The sequence below is a fragment of the Sparus aurata genome, unplaced genomic scaffold (assembly GCF_900880675.1).
Source record: "Sparus aurata unplaced genomic scaffold, fSpaAur1.1, whole genome shotgun sequence".
Taxonomy (NCBI): domain Eukaryota; kingdom Metazoa; phylum Chordata; class Actinopteri; order Spariformes; family Sparidae; genus Sparus; species Sparus aurata.
In genome coordinates, this window is record NW_022045250.1 from 208,948 (window position 1) to 231,541 (window position 22,594).

Below are 22,594 nucleotides of genomic sequence, written 5' to 3' on the forward strand. Positions count from 1 at the left end.
TCCGGGGCCATTTTCTAATCTTTAAAATAAAACAAGGGCTGCGACACATTGAACTGTAATTTCACCACAGTGGCGCTTTTACTTTGAAGGTCAGCTACAACGCTACACCGGAAGAGATTAGCCTCACTGTGATATGCTAACTGTACAAAGCGATATGTATGGTGGCTTTTTCGTGACATATTACGAGCGTTTCAACTCAATATAGTTGGATTAAAACAACAGAGCCTATATTTATGGATAAACGTTTCCACAGAGTGGAATCTGTGTAAATGCCAGGATGTTTCAGTCTGTTGGTGCTAAAGGACGTTAGCATAGCTTGCTAACAGGAAATAGACGGAGGCAGTGCTAGTTGGAGTTGCTTCAGTAGAGACCAGACTGTATTCTTCACGGACCCGACATGTTCAGATGAACTTGTCTGAAGAGACTCAGTGGTGTTAATGATGTTATTATAACATGTTGAACATCTGAATCATCTCCTGGTGTCCTAACGAGCTAAAGAAGCTAACTTAGCTTGCTATCAGGAAATAGACGGACCCGCCAGCGCACATCAGAAGGACCAGCTGTTTTTCTAGAGGACAATCTGCTGAGGAAACATGTCTAAAGTCCAAACGCTGAGAGTTTTTATGAAGCAGCGACTAACTGCGGCTGCTGAAGAGATATTTGAGCTGTTTGAAAGAACGATAGCAGAGTACGAGGAGGAACTGTGTCGACAACGGAAACTACTGGACGCTGGAGGTCGATCGCACAGAACAGGTTCGAACACTTATTATTCTGACATCGAGTTCTTTATTGTCACATTCACAACATTGTTATTATAAGATGCTTAATAACAGCCTCGTCACCTGATCAGTGTGTGATATAGTATTTGGTGTCACTGTCATCAAACCATAGAGGGAGATGTCACCTTTCCTGTGTTGTTATGTAGGTTCTGTGATGATTCTATTGATGGACGATATCGATTTTTTTCAGCCCAGGTGAAAACGATAATTACCTGACTCTCATGGCCGATACTGATAAAATAACCAACGATAGAAACCAACACCTGAGTGTGAGAAAGGCTACGACATAGTGAGCAAAGATGTTTTATCTTGTCTTCCTGCTGTGATAAAACTTTTCCCTCTTGTCGACTTCTTGTAAAGAAATCGTTCACATGAGTGACGACATGTGTGGCTTGTGTTTACGTTGCGTAGCTCTACACAGCTGCACAACTTTAAAGGTGCACACCACCACCTGCTGTGAGGGGATGCTGCATTTCTTAAGTCAACAAAAGCTATTTGGCTTAGTATTATCGGCTATAATCTGCTTATAACCGATAATTTAAGTTTTCAATCATCAGGCTGATAGTTTGTCCATCCTGTATCTTATCGTCCACACCTACAAAATACATAATTCAGTTATGGCAGAAAGTGAAATGGACTCCATGGCTCCATATCTGAAAATGTTCAAGATCCTTAACTGTACAAGTGGACCAAATTTATGCTTTTATTAAACAGTTAACGATTTTTGTGAGTGTGTTTCGTCTTGAAAAAAACCTACATCAACAACTTGGATAGGGAAGTCTACTAGCTACTACTGCTGGCTACATGTCGTTAATAACTGCACAGTGGAGCTGTTGTTCTTAACAAACAAACGGTTACATTTGTTTTAAAATATAATGTATTAATTAATGCAGTCAACTTTTTGAAATAAGAGGAATGCTGATCTTTTATCTTATCCACCAGTTATGTTACAAATTACATTTCAGTTGACTAAAGACACCAGGGAATGCTTTGGCACACTGTAAACTGAAGCATATTAAGGAAAATGATAATCCCTTTCATATTAATTTATTGAAAATCGGTTTTGAAACGAGATTCTTAATCAAATCAGCATCCAAGTGTTCTGATAGTACTGAATCAGGTGACATCTAACATATTGCTAACAAAGAGAAGCTGCGTTAACTTGCAGACAAGTAAAGTAGGATGGCAGTAATACTTTGGGCTTTAACTTTAAGGTACAAGGTAATTATTTTGTTACTATGTGAAACAGGGTTGTGTACGAAATGAAAGTTTGTAAACTCCTTCAAGATACACAAACTACAGAACATGGATACAGTTATTAATATACAGTTATTAATATAGAAATATACATAAACACGTAGTGTATCTTTTGATTCTGCGTCAGGGTGACGATAATGTGGTCGACATCTTGGAAACTCTGTCCATCAACTGTGTGTGAGCACAAAGCATCGATGTTATAAACAAAGTCCAGTTTACATGTGAACATAACATGAATTTGCAGCTGCCTCGTTAATTAGCAATATATGCTAATAGTTTTACTTTCAAGGACTTCGGATTATGTTATAGAAACAGGGAAACATTGCACCACACTTTAGGAACTAGTGGTTTAAATGTGAACGGGAAACATATTTTTTCTAAAACACGTGTAAGAATTTCATTATTCTTCGCAGATGTCCAGGAGCTCAGTAAAGAACAGGTTCCCCCTGAGCAGCAGAACCAGGAGAACGCACAACAGCTACTACACATTAAAGAGGAAGAGGAGGAACTCTGGACCAGTCAGGAGGGAGAGCAGCTTCATGGGCTGGAGGAGGCTGATGTCATCAAATTCACATTCAGTCCTGTCACTGTGAAGATCGAAGAAGATGATGATGAAGAGAAACCTCAGCCCTCACATCTTCAGCAAAGACAGACTGAAGGGAACAGAGATGGAGATTATTTGGAGCCAGATAGTCACGACAAGATGTCACACTCTGATCCAGAGACTGAATACAACATGTCTGAACCTGAGACTGACGACAGCTGTGACTGGAGGGAGACCAGGGAACCTCCACCAGATTCAAACCCTGTGCAAAACAATGAAGCACCTGTAAGTAATGTGGAATCTAGTAATGAAAAACACTCGGTCATCTCCTCTGAATGTTCTACAAGCTTTGGGAACAAGAATCGTCTGCAGAAACCCAATGAAAACCAAGCAGAAGGTTCAACAATTAGTTGCTCAGTTTGTGGGAAAAGTTATGACTCTAAGAACTCTTTGAAGTCTCACATGAGACTTCATTCAAAAGAAAAACGTTTCAGCTGCTCAGTTTGTGAAAAAACGTTCCAGTGGAGAAGAAACCTTGTCGCGCACATGAGAATCCACACCGGCGAGAAACCCTTCAGTTGTTCTGTCTGTGGCACAAATTTCACACATCGCTCAAATTTGACCTCACACTTAAAACTTCATACAGGAGAGAAACCTTTCACTTGCTCGGTTTGTAAAATGAGTTTCAGTCTGAGAAAGACTTTGGATGCACACATGAGCATCCACACTGGAGAGAAACCCTTCAGTTGTGAAGTTTGTGGTAAAACGTTTGCACGAAAGGCTCATATGAGACAGCACTTAGCTCTCCACACAGAGGAGAAATCATTCAGCTGCTCAGTTTGTGACAAATTCTTTTCATGGAGAGGAGATTTTGTGAGTCACATGAAAATCCACTCAGGGGAAAAACACTTCAGTTGTTCTTTCTGTGGTAAAAGATTCGCACAAAACTCAAGTTTGACCTCTCACTTAACTCTCCACACAGGAGAGAAACCTTTCACCTGCTCAGTTTGTAGCACAAGTTTCAGTCTTAGAAAGAACTTGACGAGACACATGAGGATACATACTGGGGAGAAACCATTTAGTTGTTCAGTTTGTAGTCAAACATTCACACAACATGGAACACTGAAGCGACACCTGGCTGTCCACACCGGGGACAGACCGTTTAGTTGTTCGGTCTGCAACAGGAAATTCACTCGGCTCTCACATATCAAAAATCACAAGTGTGTCGGTGAAAGCAGCGGAACTAATGAAGCTGCAGAGACGGAGGAAAACACCTGACTCGATGCTGATCAGCTGAAAACTGACGCATTCTTAATATAAGTTGTGCTAAAACTCTTCTACAATGAAGCAACATTTATTTTGTCTGTTTCTGTGAACTGTGCTTTTTTTTGATACTATGTGTATTTGTTCATTCAAAGTGTATTTTAGGACACCTATACAGCACTTTTGTCAACATTAGTTTGATTTGTGATTTATGAATAACATTTCTTACCTCCCACGAATGGAAGTTGTTAGTAATGTAATGGACTCTTCTGGTCTTAAGGTTTCATTATGTGTCGAGCATAAACAGTTGAATATTTTACTGCTCATGCAGTATTTTTTATTATTTTGGTCAAATCATCGAGAATCTTTAAAAACATGTTACAGATAGTTTAAAGATAAAAAGAAATAAGCCTTCATATTTCCTAAAACAGCAGCTGTACACATATGATATTTAGAGAAAAATATACATTCAATTGTATTTTTTCTCTACAGAATGAGAAACATAATTTTTCTTAATAAATACGACAGGTTTGATGATGTTTGCCTGAAGTCCACTGGACAGCAGCAGAGTCTCACTGAGCTGTGTTTTAAAGGAATATTTCTGCTTTTTGTGTCATTTAATAATTTCTGTGCAAAGAATAACTCCTAAAATGGATCAATAACAATAACTACTAACCCCTTTAAATGTGCCTGAAAGAAAGTGATCATTTTTATTTTTGTACACTTATTTTTTGAATTAAGTGGAATATTTCAGGGGTTGATTCATAGTTAAAGATATAGACTTCTGATGTATTGAATGAATAAATCTGTTTCCTCTTCATTTATCTGTAAGGTAAAACTGGGATTATATTTTATTCTACTATTGTTATCATCATGATAATGTAGCCTGTTTGAATTCATGCTAAAATAATGTAAAGTAATGTAGGAGAGTAGAATAATAAGAAATATGTCCTGTTCCTGATCTGCTCTGTTTGAATGAAAAACACTCGCTCAGTATTTTTTTGTAGCTGCAGATTCTCCGGCAGCTTCTTCAGAGTTGACTTTTATTTTGAAATCCCTGCAGGAAATGTACAGCGTTTAGCCAGCAGCACTTCATCATGTTGTAAAAGAAGTTACTGTTGGTTTGAATCACTGTATTATGTTCAGTTGATTGTAACTTATTGAATTTCTGCTTTCTGTAAAGTAACTTGTAACTGTTGTCTGAAGTGCTGTTTGAATAAAATATACACCAGCTGTGTATTAATTTAGTTGGTTTGATGGAGTTGTTAGAATTGAGCGTATTTGTTCACCTGATATAAGATTCTTTAAATTTTATAAATCTCTCCTGGTGAACATCTCTCTACATCCTCTAAACTACTTCCTGTCTCATCTTCAGTCAGCTGATGTCCGTCCACTCCCACCTCTTTATCCTAAAGACTAAAACACACCTCACTTTACTGTTTCACAACTAAACAACAGTAAAGACTCACACTGCTGATGCACAACTGAGTTGTTGTGACACGCTGATATTGTTACAAATAATCATTCCACAGTAAATAAAGTTGTTTCATTTATTTCCACCTCAGCAAACTTTACTTTGCTGACATTTTGTACTGTTAACTTTAACTTCACTTGTGGTTTTCTATGTTGACTTTTATAAACTAGGTATTTCTACCAGCTGTATTAGCAATCAATTTTATTTTGAAATCCAGCAAAATGACACCGGAAGCAATTGTACGTACATGCTAGCCTTTTCCGTTTGGTACAGTGGCTTCGTGCGTTACCGTAAGATGGGACCGGAGTGAAACACCAGAACCTGTGTGGATGAACTTGTTTTAAGTGGACTCTGTGTGAACTTTGGGGATGTTTTACCTCAAACTCAGTGAGCTTTTTAGTCCAGAAGGTGCTAAAGGCTAAGCTAAAGGACGTTAGCGTAGCGTGTTACCAGGAAGTAAGACGAAGGCGGAACTCGGTCAAAGTTCAGTCGGAGTGGCTTCAGTGGCGACCGAGCTGTGTTGTTCACGGACCCAAAATGTCCGGATCGATCAGTCTGAGGAGACTCGGAGCTTTAACAGCTGAATTATCTGCTGCTGTAGCACGAAGCTAATGGAGTTAGCTTAGTTTTCTCCCTGGAAGTAGACGGAGCCGAGCGGACTGTGAACACAGCGCACATCAGAGTGAGCAGACAGTTTTTAACGGAGTGTTTCTGGAGGAAAAGTTTGTGAGACTTTATAAAAAATGTCCAAAGTCCGAACGCTGAGAGTTTTTATAAAGCAGAGACTAACTGCGGCTGCTGAAGAGATATTTGAGCTGTTTGAAAGAACGATAGCAGAGTACGAGGAGGAACTGTGTCGACAACGGAAACTACTGGACGCTGTTCTCCAGCCTCAGGTCCAGTTACACAGAACAGGTCGGTTCTCCTCTTTATTATCAGGAAATTCATAAAGACACAGAAAGTGTGATTTAAACAGTCTCAGGAAACAGTCTGCTGCTGTTGAAGGTGTGCAGACAGTTTGTGTTTACGGGTCATTCAATGCCAAATCTTCAAATGTCAGTTCCTGTTTCCACAAACACATGTTGCGTCACTAACAGAGCTGCTCCTCAGTGTGGCACTCAGATAACAGCAGGAAGTTCTGATGTGGAGTTGCAAAATGAAATCCCTCTAAAATGTTGAATATGTTGAATATTTCCCTTCAAATTCAGATCGATATTGCAAGGAAACTGTTTCCACAGACTAATTCTACATCAGAGCTTCCATCTAGTAAACAGCTGATATAATGTGTAACACCGGTGTTGACCTGAGATCATATTCAGACTGCAGCAGTATAAATATTATTCTGTCACATGTAGAGTGATTTGGTCCTGTATACAGATCTCTGCAGTGAATTAGTTGTAGTGATGGTTGAGGGATGTTGTGTTGTATGAAGCACTGATCTCTTGTCAGTGTGTTACCTGCAGTAGATCACCGTCGTCTCTCCACCTGTGTGGAGAAGCAGCATGTAGCACCGACAGGGATGCAAGACAGCCTGTTCTGTTAGAACCACGTTCCTTAAACTGTACGGCGACCATATTACTTCTGCAAAAGTGCAGCTGTATCTGCTGCACTGTGTCACATCACAGATCAGCTGGTTCAGTTGGACTTTCAACATATTTCAAAATATAACATACACTCAAACATATGTATATATATTTTTGGTGTGCTTTCTTGTAGGCGGCTAAAAGACTTCCTGTTGGTGCTACGTGCTGTCCTGTCACTTTATACAACCTGTATTAAAACGTAGCCTCTGAGTCAGTGGGAGTGGAGTCCATGCCTGCTGGACTTTACACAGTCATTAAAGCAATTAAGATGTTCTGACATTCCTGAACATTTTTAAAAGATTCTGCTTTATACTCAATTTGATATGTGGACATTATCCTTTTTCCTTCTTTGCAAAGTAGAAGTAGCTTGATAAGTTCTTTTGGACACTAACTAAGATAACTTCTATTCCACCCCTGTCTGTTTATTAAGCAGTAAAACATTTGAGAATCTTCAGCTGAGAGTTTTATTTGAACTCAGGACTTGAGTTGCAGCTGCCAGTTCTGCTCTGATGAATTACACAACGCAGGATTTGCTTGTTGTGCCAAGAAACACTTCCTGTTTGAGCAGCTTGGTATCTTATCTTCAGTGTAACGCGGTCGGTTCTTATCAGAAATAGACAAAGAATATGATGTTTTGATAATCACGTCTCCATCATGTCAACATGTAAAGGTGTCAGTGAAGCCCTGTTTTAGTTAAAGTTAGATGTGTTGTGTTTCCAAACTCAATGAGTCTACTGAACTGAAAACATTCATAATTTGTCATAAATGAGCCCGACGCTTGTAGTTGTTTTTGTTTTGATGTCTGAATACGTTATACAAAATGTGACACTTAACATTTAAGTTTTAGAAATGTGTATATATTTTCTCTTTTCTCTACAGATGTCCAGCAGTTATCGGTGAGGGAAGAAGCCGTTCCTCCTGAGCAGCAGGACCAGAGCTCCAGTCTGGACCAGGAGGACCCACCAGAGGAGCCACCGATTAAACAGGAACTGGAGGAACCCGGGACCCGTCAGGAGGGAGAGCAGCTTCCGGTCCCTGTGAAGAGTGAAGAGGAAGAAGAAGAGAAACCTCAGTCCTCACAGCTTCATCAACAGCAAACTGAAGAGATCCGGGAGAAAGAGGATTTGAAAACAGAAGCTGATGGAAAGGACTGTGGAGAACCAGAACCAGCCAAGGACCCAGGTCCAGATAGAGAATTACAACCACTTAGTCAGGACGAGGCTTCAGACTCATCTGAACCTGAGACTGATGACAGCTGTGATTGGACGGAGACGAGTGAACCTCAGTCATCTAAAACCACACCAGTTGTCTCCTCTGAATGTTCTACAAGCGTCGTTCACAAGGATCTGCCGAAACCCGAAGAAGTCCAAACTGAAGTGAAGATATTTAGTTGCACACTTTGTAGTAAAAGTTATCACTTTAAGACCTCCTTAAAGTCTCACACCTCACGAGTTCATTCAAAGAACAGACGTTTCCGCTGCTCAGTTTGTAAGAAAACGTTTCCATGGAAGAGAAATCTTTCAGCCCACATGAGGAAGCACACAGCGAAGAAACCTTTCAGTTGTTCTATCTGCGCGAAGAAATTTGCACAGCGCTCACATTTGACTTCACACTTAAAACTTCACACCAGCAAAAAATTGTTCACCTGCTCAGTTTGTAAGACGAATTTCAGTGACAGCAGGACTTTGAACCGACACATGAGAGCCCACACTGGGCAGAAACCGTTCGGTTGTTCAGTTTGTGGTAAAAGATTTGCACGAAAAACACACATGAATCAACACGCAGTTTTACACACAGAGGAGAATCCGTTCGATTGTACAGTCTGTAAAAAGAAGTTTCAGTGGAAATGCGACCTCGTGAGGCACATGAAGACTCACACAGGGGAGAAACCCTTCAGTTGTTCTGAATGTGGTAAACAATTCACACTAAAGTCAAGTTTTACCGCACACGCAACACTTCACACAGGAAAAAAACCTCACACGTGCTCGGTTTGTGAAGCAAATTTCAGTCTGAGAAAGAATTTGAATTCACACATGAGAATCCACGGCACGGAGAAAAAGTTCAGTTGTTCAGTTTGCGGTAAAACATTCACACAACATGGAACTCTGACGCGACACCAGGCCGTCCACACGGGGGAGCGACCGTTTGGTTGCAGTGTTTGTGGAAATAAATTCACTCAGCAAGCTCATTTAAAAAAGCACAAGTGTCTTGTTAAGAGAAAGAGAAGTAAGTGAAGCTGCAGAGATGCTTGATGGGCCGTCTTTTTCCCGGCAGGGCTGAAATTCTGAAGGAAAGACTCGACTCACGACCGATCAGTTAAAAGTTGCGTTACGGATGTCAAAAATAGGGAAGACAAAAATAGTTGTTGGCTGATTTTCACGTTCTATCACTTTAAGTACGAATGTGTTTGACACACCACTCGTTCCTCTCAGTCTAAGTTACCTGTTAGTGGTAAGTCATGTTGACAGCACTGCAAACTGTTCAAGGCCCCGTGTTCACAAAGTGTTTTTATCTGAATGCCAGCGTCTTTGTTCAATGGCTCCCAATAAGGAGCGAGCGTCTGCAGCAGCAGGTGGCTCGAGCGCTTCCAGTTTAAAATCTCTCAGCTCTTCAGAAAGGCTCTGGTGACGTCACTGTGGCTCTTTTTCTCTCTCCTGGCCTTGTCGATAATACTCACCATAAAACAAACAGATTGTAAGCCACGAAGGATCAGAGTCCATCATACAACGGCGGCTGTAAAGATATTGTTGTCATCGAAACAAGATGCACAAATGTTTCATCTCAGAGCTCCTGAATGCACAGCCAGCGCTTTACTCCCTCAAAATAAACACTATGTGGACCCTGAGAGTGCGTTATTCTATCAATGTTTACAGTTTTAACCTTTAGAGAAGTTAATTAATGTTCCAGAGGAGTTCTGTGACGTCTCTACACAATACAAGATTCCACCTTTTACATGAGAACAATTATTGACCAGTGAATGTGTAACACAAAAACAATATTTTTTATGTGAATGAAAGTTATATTTAAAGTTGTTCACATAAGTTTGTTTGATTAAATCTGGACTCTTTCACAGGTTGTGAAGGACTTTAAATCAGTTTACAATAAAGGTTTATTTCTTTCTGTGTTCTTTTTAGTGAACAGAAAACACAAACACAACAAGAAGAAAATCTGTGAACGTTATCACGAAAAATTGTTTTAAACTTCAGCATTTGTTCTGAATTTCTAAATCAGTGAATCCCTGAGTCTGTTCCTCTGAGGTGATGGTTTGATTGTCTGTTTTTTTTGTGTGTGGGTTTACATTGTTTTGTTGCTCTACAATGATATTTGTTGTTTGAAAATGTGATTTATAAATTAAACAACTTAACTGATCTACCAAATATTTTCTCAAGTCTTTTATTCGGGGACTCTTTACGAGATCTACACATGATTTTTTCCAGCTCAGACGGCTGAAGTCTCAGATTAATCGTCTGAAAGTCTATTTTTGTTATTTTGACTTCATCTCATACATTATAGTCGTCACAAAGGGATTCAATCTATCATTAAAGTTACTGTCATCATTTATAATCAGAGATCAGTAAAGATACTTTGGTTGTGTTTGTGCTGGAAATTATGAGTCATACACCTCACTTTACTGTTTTACATCTTAATGTACCACACACCTGAGCTACAACACAGTTTTGTCACCTTAAACCAAAAAACCATATCACAAAATCGGTTTCTAGTTGAGCAAAGACAGATAAAAGTTTCCATGTTGTATGATATGAATATGCAGCTGGTTCAGAAACAAGTAAGAGACATGTATAACTACAATAAACAGTTGAACAGTTGAAAAAAAGTTAATCATAATCATAATAAATTAAATAATAACAGAAGTTCATATCAGATTAATATGTACAGAATGAATAAAGAGAATAAAGAAGGTAGTAATAATAATCTTAATCTTATTTTACATTAATTTTACTCGTGGCATATCTATGTTTTCTTAAAATTGGCGAAGAATCTGGATGTTTTTGTTCCACTGTTAATGTACGTAAATCATAGACATCGACAGATTAAAACCGGATAACTTTTATTCTGAAAATACACAAAGTGGTACCGGAAGCGTTTGTACTTCCGGTGGCTAACAAGCTAACTTGTTCCGTTGTGTGTTAGCGGTTCGGTTCGTTACTGTAGGACACAGTCAGAGTGAAACAGCGGATGGAGGATGGAGGAACTTGTTTCAGAGGAGTCGGTTTGAACTGTTGAGGTGTTTCACATCAGAGTCATCGACATTTGTTGCCGAGAAGAAGCTAAAGGCTAAGCTAAATGACGTTAGCGTTGCGTGCTAGCAGGAAATAGACGGAGCCAGTTCTGGGTGGATCCGATTCGATAGAGAACAAACTGTGTTATTCACGGACCCAGAATGTCCCGATGAACCTGCCGTGCTGTTCACTTTATTTAAATATATTTAACGTCTGAATTATCTCCTCGTGCCCGAAGCTAATGACGTTTACTTAGCTGGTTTTGCAGGAAATAGACGGACCCGAACCTGTTCTAATGTAGCATTAGCATCACAGCGCACATCAGAGTGAGCAGACAGCTGTTAACTGAGTGTTTCTGCAGGAAAGGTTTCTGTGAATCAGGACAAAATGTCGCTGGACGCCGTCGTGAAGACTGAAGATGAAGCAGGTTTGTTCTCTTTACGTCTGATTCTCAGATACCACAGTGAATCAGTCAATGAATGAATGAATGCAAATTAAAAATCAATGTTCTTCCAATCCTGAACCAGTTTACCTTCTATACGAGCAGCAATGGCAATGAAATTAATAGTTTTTTTTATGAAAATACATTCACAAAGTGGCACATATAGATTATAAGAAATATATGAACTACTTTTGTAGGTTTACAGTGATGATAAAATGGCCACGACAGGTGATTGTAAAGTAACTTAAAGCATTTATTGGTCATTCATCCTCAACTTTTCCAAGTTCATGTCCTCGAAAAATTAATGTAAAAGCTTCTATTACATTCAGAGTGACGCCGAGATCCAAAAGTGCCTGAAAGTATGTCAACTGCTGCTCAGTGGCATATACCGATCCCCAGACTGGTCTAAAGATTCTCAGAGTGGTATGCTGCTGTTATTCCATCGACACATGACGGTATGTGCAGCTTAAGATTGTTTCGGCACTGAGAGACTGTTGGATGAGTACCGCTCCCTGATGAATATGCAAATATACTGCCACTGGGCTGGTTTGACGACAAGTACAGCCGTAAATGTATACATTTTTTTTGTCTTGATTGACAATGCTTTACTTTACCATCATATCACAAGAGTTCCAGGTGTAATTACTGTCTATATGCCTACATCCCAACAACATACATATGTTCCTTTACTTACGGTAATGTGTTAAGTTAGCATTGTCAATAAAGAATTTTTGTATATATACATTTACGGCAGTACTTGTCGTCAAACCAGCCCAGTGGCATTATATTTGCATATTCATCAGGGAGCGTTACCCATCCAACAGTCTCTCAGTGCCGTAACAATCTCAAGCGGCACATACCATCATGTGTCGGTGGAATAACAGCAGCATACCACTCCGAGAATCTTTATACCAGTCTGGGGTCTCAGAGGAAGACAAGGTCCCAGAACACTGTTTGAAGCTAGAGAGGTGGCAGGGTCTGCCACATGTAAACAGAGTAAAACAGTATAAACTGTTTCATATCAATGCTGAGCTCCTTAGACTTTCCCACTGTAGTGTTTGTGGATGAGTGTTATGGATGTATCAAACAAGACATTAAAATGAGAGTTACCAGCTGTTCTCAATCAGAATCAATCAGGGGGAGTTAAAATGCTACAAAGAACATTTGATGCACAAAACTCTCTATATTCATCTTTGTATATTTTTGACCCTGCAGATTTGGTCACAGATGACCTTTAATAAATTAATTGCTTAACAAAACTTCATGAATGTTTGTTGTGACAAAGTAGTTTGTGATCCAACGTGTTCTTTACATGTGGATGTAAACGTTTCAGTCGTGCTAATCACAATCATTTTATGGTATTTCTGCTTTGATACGTGATGTGCTTGTAGTTTTAGTTAACTTTTATAAAGCAGTGATGTCAGCTGTGTAAATGTTAACAGGAAATGTGCTTTTCTTAAACATGTCTGTATATCTTTGTTCTCCACAGACATCCAGCAGCTGTTGGTGATTAAAGAAGAGGTGGAGTGGAGCTCCAGTCTGGACCAGGAGGACCCACCAGAGCTGCCACACATTAAAGAGGAACAGGAGGAACTCTGGACCCGTCAGGAGGGAGAGCAGCTTCCAGAGCTGGAGGAGGCTGATATCAAGTTCACATTCACTCCTGTCACTGTGAAGAGTGAAGAAGATGATGAAGAGGAACCTCAGTCCTCACAGCTTCATCAAATCAAAACTGAAGACATCAGAGATGTAGAACATTTGAAAACAGAAGCTGATGGAGAGGACTGTGGCGGACCAGAACCAGCCTGGAACTTTAATCCAGATAGTCATTTACAGCCAGCTGATGATGATGAAAAGACGTCACACTCCTCTGAACCTGAGTCTGATGACAGTTGGGTTTGGGAGGACACCAGACAACCTCGTCCAGCTTTAAGGAATAAGGACATGAAATGCATTACTGGAAAAACATCAAACAACTCTGAATGTGCTACAAGCTCTGACCACAAGGAACATCTGCAGAAACAAGATGAAGGACAAACGGAAGTGAAACCGTTTATTTGCTCAGTTTGTGGCAAAAAGTACCCGCAGAAGAAGTCTTTAACAAGTCACATGAGGATTCACTCGAAGGAAAAACGTTTCAGCTGCCCAGTTTGTAAAAAGATGTTTCTATGGAGAGGAAGTGTTGTGGTGCACATGAGGACCCACACAGGGGAGAAACCCTTCAGTTGCTCTTTTTGTGGAACTAAATTCACAGACAGCTCATCTTTGACAAAACACTTGAGAGTTCACACGGGAGAAAAACCTTACAGCTGCTCAGTTTGTAAAAAAAGTACAAGCGACAGTAGTTCTCTGATCAAACACATGAGAATCCACACTGGAGAGAAACCGTTCAGTTGTTCAGTTTGTGGTAAAACATTTGCACTTCAAGGAACCCTGAGACAACACCTGACGACCCACACGGGGCAGAAACCTTTCAGCTGCAGCGTTTGTGATAAAAAGTTCACTCGGCCCATTCACCTCCGACAACACAAGTGTGTCGCTGAGGGCGCCAAAAAGAAATGAAGCTGCAGAGATTCTTCTTGAGAGATCTTTGTTTTGCAGGAATAAAATACTGAGAGCAAATCTTGGTTCAACACCGATTGGTGATCAAACTCCTGTCGGTCTGTAAGTAAATAAGATTACACTCGCTGATTACATTGACTGATTTTTATCTGTTTAAATTATGCGTCAGCACATTCATGAGCTTTTGCCTCTTGACATCCACACCATCAGTTTGTAATGCTATGTAAGAACTAAAATAGAACTATGCCTCCGCTTTAAAGAAGGTAAAGCTCCTATGAAGCTACAATATGGTACACGGTCACTTCGACAGCTCAGTATGTAAGGTTGCAGTGACCTTTAACCTCCAAAATCAAATCCTTTCACTCTTGAGTCAAAGTGTATATTTGTGGTAAATTTGACAAAGATCTCTCAGTGCATTCTTGAAATATTGTCTTCACAAGAATTGAGGTCACAGTTATCGAGTTTCTTCTTTGAGTCCAAGTGGACGTATGCACCAAATTTGAAGAAATTCTCTCACGGCGTTCTTGAGATATCACCTGGACAGACAGACGACCTCTGAATGAGCAGGTGGATGTAAAGCAGTTGAAAAGACTTTAAAAGCAGTTAAATCTCAATACATGCTTCTATTAAAGGTTGCTTCTCACATTTATATGAATTTTTACTCTTTGACAGATGAGTGTAATGAAGGGTTTAATGATTTTGTCTCCCTGGCTGTACACTTCGATCTTAATTTTTGCTGCAAATGAAAATCAGTTTTCAGTCTCCTTCATTTCCAATTTTTAGTATCAGGCCACATCACTTGACACTACAGTAGAGTGCATACCTTCACCAAAGTCACCAAGCCACCTTAAAATGCCTTAAAATCTGTTTTATTCCCTGAGAAATTAACAAAATTGTTGAGAAACATCCTGCTGCAACATTAAAGAAAGTGTCCCTCCGTCCTGATGTGTTCCAGAAGTTACTACAGTTGTTTCTGTGTTTCAAGGTTTAGACGAAATCAGTCAAAAAGAAAAACAAATAAGAATTGACGAAGGTGAAAACAACGTACGTAGGGATCATTTTAAATCTGTTGATTAATTTTATGTCACCTAAAGGCTTCATGGTCAACAGCTGCTCGATGTGATTTCCAAATTAAATGACTTTCCTCCAAACAACATGATTTATTTCTGACGGCCTCTCCGGGTGCTGAATTGATTGCTTATTTGTATTAATCATGACGAGCTGATTCTTAAACTGCTAATTTAGTTTTTTTGTTATTTAAGTCAAATCACAGTCCGACTTTATACAACTCCTTGTTGATGTTTTGGCTGCTGTTGTCATTCATTAAGTGAATATCTTCATCCTGGGATTCATGTGTTTGTTTATTACAGCTGTTAGAAAACAGCCTGTGAAAATGTGAAGAAGAATTTTTGTACAGAAATGATCGTAGGATCCAGACTTGATTAAATTCCTCTGAACTTCTGACTGCATGTTTTTGAGTCCTGTGTGTTTTTTTAACTTTATCTCTCACATGTACGGAAGCGCATTCCATTCACTGGATAAAAAAAAAATTAGACACCTTATCTCATAAATACGAGAAAAGATCTCGTATTTATGAGATAAGGAGAGGTGCGTCGTTGATTGTGAATAACATTTACGGTAATCGTACTGAAGCCGCTCTGATGAGCAGCTGGTGGTGACTGTGTGGGTCAGACTGCAGTCTCACAGTCAGACCCATGAAGCATACGAGGATAAGGATTTTGACAGAGGATTACTTAAATAGTACACAGTAGAAGTACTTCATTATAGTTACACAAGTATAGGGAGTACTTAGTTCAGCAGTATATGAATCTTGGTCTACTAATAGAAATACGTTTTTTAATAACACATAAAAGTTGGGCGAAATGTCCTTATTCTTTTTCTCTGTTAAGGATTTTGACACAAGATTACTCGAAAAGTACACAGTAAAAGTACTTCATATTATGCATGCAAGTAGTCTAGGAAGTTCTAAATCCAGCAGTTTATGAATCTTGAACTACTTATGGAAACAATGTTTTGTTATTGTTGTTTTTTCTCATGTCGTCCTTTACTTTGAAATCCAGATACCTTCGTGATACCTTCAGTTTATTACCGGGAGTATTTACTGTAAAAGTATGATCTCGTAATTACAAGATCTTTTCTCATAATTACGAGATCTTTTCTCATAATTACGAGATAAGGTGTCTAATCTTTTTTCATCCAGTGAATGCAGTGCGCTTCCGTAGACCTTCACTCCTGTCCCTGTGAATGGGCTGGGCTGATGTTTGGCTGATCAGTTGATCTATGATGAAGTGATGTGATCATTTTAATCAAGTTTTTATTTGTGTCTGCGTTATGTTTAATAAAGATTCACATATTTTTAAAAACTGCTGCTCACTGTAGTTTTTACGCACCGATAATAAACCTTGATACATTTACTGTAGATTGTATTTCTTCTCTGAACGCTGCTGAAATCTCGTCTTTATTAGCGGTGTGATGAAGTTTTCCCTGATGTCCACTCGATGGCAGCAGCGTCTCACTGAGATACATTCAGAAACTTTTTTTATGAATATTTCTGCTGATTTTTGTGTCATTTACTTGTTTCTGTGCAAACGACATTTCCCAAAAAAGATAAGACACTGCTAACACCCTTTTAAATTTGCCCAAATTAGATCAGAAAAAATGCTGGCAAGACTATTATTTAATATTATCTTATGAAAGGAATATTTCAGGGGTTTATTTACAGTTATAATAATTATTTTTATGTTAAGTAGTTTGATTTATTTCCACCTCCACCAACTATAACATCAGTGATGCTGCTTGTATGTTTAATGTATCAGTAATAATAATAACAATAATACAACAGAAACATAAGATATTCCTTTCTGGAGCTCCGTAGGGGAAGTTCAGGCTTTACAGAAGAACAAAGATGGAATATAAGTACAGATACAGACCTTGCAACATAAATAATTAAGTATAGAAAAAAATAAAGTAGCCAGAAGCCAGTCAGGAAGTAAAGTGAATGTATGTATACTTGATGTGATCAATTAAAATATGTTTACTTACACCAAAAATGTAATTTTATGGGAATTAATTGCAATTTAACGTTCAATAACAAATTGTTATTTAATAAAGTTTCATTGCATCATTGAAGTTGATATCTTGCAGTCATAACTTAATTCGTTCGACGCGTCAGATGGAAAGAGGTTTTATTTTTAGTACCACGCAGTTCAGTTTGCTTCCATTTAATCATACAATTTACATTTTAGATTATATGTAATTCCCAATTAATTATATCATATTATAAACTGAATATACTATATTGATCTATATTAGTTTTCAGTACATTTTTAAAACATCCTCACCACATACGTACATACATTAATATGCAATAAGTGCATTTGGCTGACATTCTTGTTTTAAACTGTTCACATCATTTCTACCAGTTATTAAATTATGTGTCACTTTTATTTTGAAAATCGGCTAAGTAGCGGTACCGGAAGCTGTTAAGGTGGATGCATCATCAAATTGCTAAATCTGAATGAATTTTCATGACCTTTAAGTATTTTGTGATTTTTCCTTTAAATGATTAATTAGTTAAAACCCAGGACAGAATCTGAACAAAGTTTATATGTGAATAGAAAATACGCTATTATCAAACGTTGGTGTTCAGAACAGAACAGTAACAAAACTACAATAGAAAAATTAAAAACAATTTCTCTTAAATAAACAAAGTGTATAAAATTACTCCACAACAAATGTTAAAAAACATTTAAAACAAATGTTGTTGTTTTTTCCAAGTAGAATGTGTGTTCAGGAAATACAACACAGGATAAAAACACATGTTCTCCCCTTCAGTGCACTTGTTTTATGGCTTTGAAAAAATAATAAAAAAAATAATAAATAAATAGTGTAAATAACTTAACAACCCCTAAAGCCTTCAGTTCAAAGAAATATTCCCAGAAGCCCTCCTGTGAGCCTACTTCCTTGTTTACGTGGTGCTACTGAGTCACGTGACTGTACAACATCCAATCACAAGAGGGAGGTGGTGTCACGTGGCGGTACAACATCCAATCACAAGAGGGAGGTGGCGTCACGTGGCGGTACAACATCCAATCACAAGAGGGTTGCCGGCTCCGCAGCGGACACAAAGAGCCAGGTCGCCGTGTCGATGAAACCGCCGCAGTTCATACAGGAGAGACTCTGAAACTAACGTCAAGATCAAGACCGCCCACCACTACTGGATGTTTCTCCTCAGGCTCATCGACCTCTCTGTTAGCCAACAACAAGCTAAAGGCTAAGCTAAAGGACGTAAGTGCAACATGCTAGCACGAAATAGACGGAGCCGGAAGTTGACCGCACAATACTGCTCGAAGGAGCTTCAGTAGAGAACAAACTGCATTTTTACAGACATTAAACTTCCGTTTAAACCTTCCTGAGTAAACTCTGCGCTGTTGCCTTTATTTATCATTTTAAACATCTGAATCGCCTCCTAGTGTCCTACGAAGCTAATGAACCAAACTTCAGCGTGCTAGCAGGAAATAGACGGACCCCGGCAGTTAGAGTTGGACGTCCAGTTCAACAGAGCAGGTTTGTTCACTTTACTCGAATATGAACATTGTTGGACGAGTTTCTTTCAAAAAGCATCACATGACATGTTACTAGTTACATTAACTTTAGATAAATATATTATATACCGTCTGTGTTGAGTGATATATTACTTATTACACTGATTTTAAGTTACTTTCAACACAATGTCCAAAATACCTCTATAGAACAAAGAAACAGACGAGATAAGATGAACCAATGGTCCTAGACTCAGTGATGTTCTGAAAGAGGATCACAGTCTGATATATTCTGAGATGGAATAAATACATTTATGTGTGTATGTATGTCTTTGTTCTCCACAGACGTCCAGCAGCTGTTTGTATTTTTCATGGAACCAGAAATGTTCAGATAAACCTGTCTGAAGAGACTTCGAGCTGTTCACCTAATTTTAAGATGTTTAACGGCGCTAATGAAGCTAACTTAGCCTGTGTGAGTCAGTAAAAATGTCTAAAGTCCAAACGCTGAGAGTTTTTGGGAAGCAGCGACTAACTGCGGCTGCTGAAGAGATATTTGAGCTGTTTGAAAGAACGATAGCAGAGTACGAGGAGGAACTGTGTCGACAACGGAAACTACTGGACGCTGTTCTCCAGCCTCAGGTCCAGTTACACAGAACAGGTTGGTTCTGATTACTTATTATTTAACTGAAACCCACTGACATTTTCTGCCTTACTAAACCACTTCAAAGTCTTGGTGTAAAAGTGTTAACTACTATTTTCATTGAAGAAGCTATTTAAGCAATTTTAGATTAGTATTTGAATAGATTTACACTGTACTTTTCTCCACAGATGTCCAGCAGCTGCTGGGGAGTAAAGAAGCGGTTCCTCTTGAGCAGTCCAGTCTGGACCAGGAGGACCCACCAGAGCTGCCACACATTAAAGAGGAACAGGAGGAACTCTGGACCCGTCAGGAGGGAGAGCAGCTTCCAGGGCTGGAGGAGGCTGATATCACAAAGTTCACCTTCGGAGCCGAGCAGACTGTGAACCCAGCGCACATCAGAGTGAGCAGACAGTTTTTAACGGAGTGTTTCTGGAGGAAAAGTTTGTGTGAGTCAGTGAAAATGTCTAAAGTCCAAACGCTGAGAGTTTTTGGGAAGCAGAAACTAACTGCGGCTGCTGAAGAGATATTTGAGCTGTTTGAAAGAACGATAGCAGAGTACGAGGAGGAACTGTGTCGACAACGGAAACTACTGGACGCTGTTCTCCAGCCTCGGGTCCACTTATACAGAGCAGGTTAGTTCTGATTACTTCTTATTTAAGTGAAACTAGCTGACATCCTTTGCCTCACTAAACCACTTTAAGGTCTTTAGTAGTATTTATATCAGTGCCTTGCATTTCAGTTCAGACCTTCACTTCTGTCCCTGTGAAGAGTGAAGAAGATGATGAAGAGGATCCTCAGTCCTCACAGCTTCATCACATCAAATCTGAAGAGATCAGAGATGTAGAGCTTTTGAAAACAGAAGCTGATGGAGAGGACTGTGGAGGACCAGAACCAGTCCAGGACTCGGATCCAAATAGTTATTTACAGCCAAAGGAAATAGACGGACCCCGGCAGTTAAAGATGGAAGTCCAGTTCAACAGAGCAGGTTTGTTCATTTTACTCCATTATAAACATTGTTGGATGAGTTTCTTTCAAAAATGCACCACATGTTACAGTAAATAAAATATTTATCTAAAGGTAAGGTAACTACCTTTTAGATGAATATTTTATTTACTGTCTGTGTGAAGTGATATATTACTTATTACATTCATTATAAGTTACTTTCAACAAAATGTCTAAATTACCTCTATAGAACAAAGAAACAGACGATATATGTTTAAATAAGGTAATGGTCTTGGACTTAGGGGTGAGCAGAAAGAGGAACACAGTCTGATACATTCTGAGATGGAATAAATACATTTATGTGTGTATGTCAGTGTCCAACATAACATTTTTTTCTTACTGGCCCGCTTGGCCAGTAGATTCGAGTTGCCCCATGTGTAATTTTGGTGGCCCAGCCACGAAAACATGAAAATAACTATTTTTATGAAAAAAAAAGACTATTTATTGAAATTGTTTAGAGAGTCTGTCCCTGCAAAATCAGTATGATCTGGCAATGATTTTTCAGGTGATTGATGTTCTGAAAGCACTGTGCAAACAGTACTATTATTTCTCCTGAAGTGGAGGGATCAGTGTACCTGGCTGAATCACCGCGACGGCGTAATGTATTGTTGAGTATGTCCGCAGTTTCCGGCGAAGGCTGACCGCGGTGGATCATTTTTTAAAGGCACCGACAACTACCGAAAACACACACTGGATGCCATGAGAAAAGCAAACATCATCTGCAATGTCTGCTAGCTAAGTGTGCGGCGGACAACCCTTCCTCAGGCCCGCTTAACATCTGGGCAAGACGCGGAGACGGAGAACGAAAACAGCGGATCAAGAAACTAATTAATGCCACATAATCAATGTGACACACAGACTGTCACTGATGAAGGGTTAGGGGGCTGGTATGTAACGCTGTTACTGTGATGATAAATGACACTTAGATATTGAATCTGTGTCTATAATAACCACACCCTGACATGTAAATGTGACCTCTGTCTTGATTCATTTAATTTAACTTAAAATATGGACAACTGACTGCATAATATATGAATCAGAAACAGAAATGCTTTACAGCAGCTCCCATTCAAAGTCAAGAATATGCAGAAAAATAGTAATAATAATAATAAACTATATATATGCTGCATATTTATAATAGAAGCCTACTGCAACTGTACTTTTTTTACCATTAAATGTTATTTTATACATTATCATATTTTATAATGTTCTGTCATGGAGTATATCACTTCACTGCTAACAGAAAAGAAAGCAGCTCACTGCCAGTTGCAGCTTCTCATCGTGATCTGCAGTCTTTGTAAATTTTTTGTCATGATTGTTATTATTAGTACCCATCAAAAATCACAGTTACATGTCAGGATGTGGTTATTATAGACATATTCAGTATTTAGCTGTCATGTATCATCACAGTAACAGCGTTACATACATTAGCAGCTGTAAACACATAAAAACATTATAAAACACATCATGTGGTCCCCTTTAAACGCTGGGTGCAGGTGTATATTTTGGTAAATAACCGCCGGTTCCAAATAAATGCCGAGTCTAATTTATTTTGAAAAAACATCAAGGAAGAAGACGTGACCACTGACACTGCACGTTTTTCTTCTTCGCCTTTTTCACGTGTTGTGCCCAGAAGGATGCCAGAGAATTCACAGAGAAGCTGGTTTCTGACATTTGGATCTTGGATTTTTGTGAGGAGGGAATTAATCGCCTATCCCAAATAAACGGCTGGTCTGTTAAGTGATTGAAACAAATAAACGCCCGGCTATTATTTGGTAGTTCCCGCATCATCAGCACGAGCTGAACAATAAATCTAACACAGCAAGAGAGGCGGGACTTAAGGCAGAACAGCCAATCATCAGCCGGTCAGTCCCAAAGCCGGTGTCATGTTTGAAGCAGCAACAGGAGAGGGAGGGGGAGAGGAGGCAGCTGCAGCGAGCGCAGACACAGAGCGGCCAGAGAAACTGAGTGACTGTAGTGAAGCCTTTGTGCAAAACTGCGGATAAACGGCAGAAAAAGTGTGGGTGTTGAACCCTCTCACCGGGAAAAGTGTTCCCCCACGGGTGCGACGCCCCTGACCGCGGTCAGCCTTCACCGGAAACTGCAGACATACTTCACAATACATTACGCCGTCGCGGTGGTTCAGCCAGGTATACTGGTCCCTTCACCTCAGAAGAAATCTCCTTTTCGTCCTCTCGGACCTGTGGCACTCCTTAGCCGTCATTTTTCCGAATCACTTTCCCAC

At 39.3% G+C, this 22,594-nt stretch overlaps 3 protein-coding genes across 13 annotated transcripts in view; all 3 read left to right on the plus strand.

Annotated features, from left to right (window-relative positions):
• The first annotated feature begins 100 nt into the window (after nucleotides 1-100).
• Nucleotides 101-22,594, plus strand: part of LOC115578259 (gastrula zinc finger protein XlCGF57.1-like) — a 47,419-nt gene continuing 24,925 nt past the window's right edge. For 3 of the 9 annotated variants that reach the window (XM_030411117.1, XM_030411119.1, XM_030411114.1), the window contains exons 1-5: nucleotides 18,255-18,453; nucleotides 18,639-18,732; nucleotides 19,053-19,365; nucleotides 19,536-19,979; nucleotides 20,087-20,332. In XM_030411117.1, the coding sequence (XP_030266977.1) occupies nucleotides 19,194-19,365; nucleotides 19,536-19,979; nucleotides 20,087-20,332 (862 nt within the window). In that variant the 5' untranslated portion in view covers nucleotides 18,255-18,453; nucleotides 18,639-18,732; nucleotides 19,053-19,193. Of the gene's footprint in view, nucleotides 594-5,924; nucleotides 5,994-18,254; nucleotides 18,733-19,052; nucleotides 19,366-19,535; nucleotides 19,980-20,086; nucleotides 20,333-20,973; nucleotides 21,211-22,594 lie in introns of those variants that run through there. The other 6 variants (XM_030411123.1, XM_030411116.1, XM_030411120.1 and 3 more) reach the window with 6 other exon arrangements.
• Nucleotides 573-10,277, plus strand: LOC115578263 (zinc finger protein OZF-like). 2 transcript variants are annotated; one of them, XM_030411136.1, is made up of 2 exons: nucleotides 573-753; nucleotides 7,780-10,277. In XM_030411136.1, the coding sequence occupies exons 1-2, from the start codon at nucleotides 594-596 to the stop codon at nucleotides 9,132-9,134; spliced, it is 1,515 nt and encodes a 504-aa protein (XP_030266996.1). In that variant the 5' UTR covers nucleotides 573-593; the 3' UTR covers nucleotides 9,135-10,277. The 2 variants fall into 2 exon arrangements, with proteins under 2 accessions (XP_030266996.1, XP_030266995.1); XM_030411135.1 differs by lacking the exon at nucleotides 7,780-10,277 and adding an exon at nucleotides 2,450-5,090.
• LOC115578278 (gastrula zinc finger protein XlCGF17.1-like) lies at nucleotides 5,993-15,614 on the plus strand. 2 transcript variants are annotated; one of them, XM_030411171.1, is made up of 2 exons: nucleotides 5,993-6,232; nucleotides 13,073-15,614. In XM_030411171.1, the coding sequence occupies exons 1-2, from the start codon at nucleotides 6,061-6,063 to the stop codon at nucleotides 14,143-14,145; spliced, it is 1,245 nt and encodes a 414-aa protein (XP_030267031.1). In that variant the 5' UTR covers nucleotides 5,993-6,060; the 3' UTR covers nucleotides 14,146-15,614. The 2 variants fall into 2 exon arrangements, with proteins under 2 accessions (XP_030267031.1, XP_030267032.1); XM_030411172.1 differs by lacking the exon at nucleotides 5,993-6,232 and adding an exon at nucleotides 10,996-11,568.

Excerpts from the sequence above, each read along its gene's own strand:
- LOC115578263 (XM_030411135.1), top strand. The coding sequence starts at position 594 with ATGTCTAAAGTCCAAACGCTGAGAGTTTTTATGAAGCAGCGACTAACT. Across the intron at positions 754-2,449 it reads AGGTCGATCGCACAGAACAG|ATGTCCAGGAGCTCAGTAAA; the intron begins GTTCGAACACTT and ends TATTCTTCGCAG.
- LOC115578278 (XM_030411171.1), top strand. The coding sequence starts at position 6,061 with ATGTCCAAAGTCCGAACGCTGAGAGTTTTTATAAAGCAGAGACTAACT. Across the intron at positions 6,233-13,072 it reads GGTCCAGTTACACAGAACAG|ACATCCAGCAGCTGTTGGTG; the intron begins GTCGGTTCTCCT and ends TGTTCTCCACAG.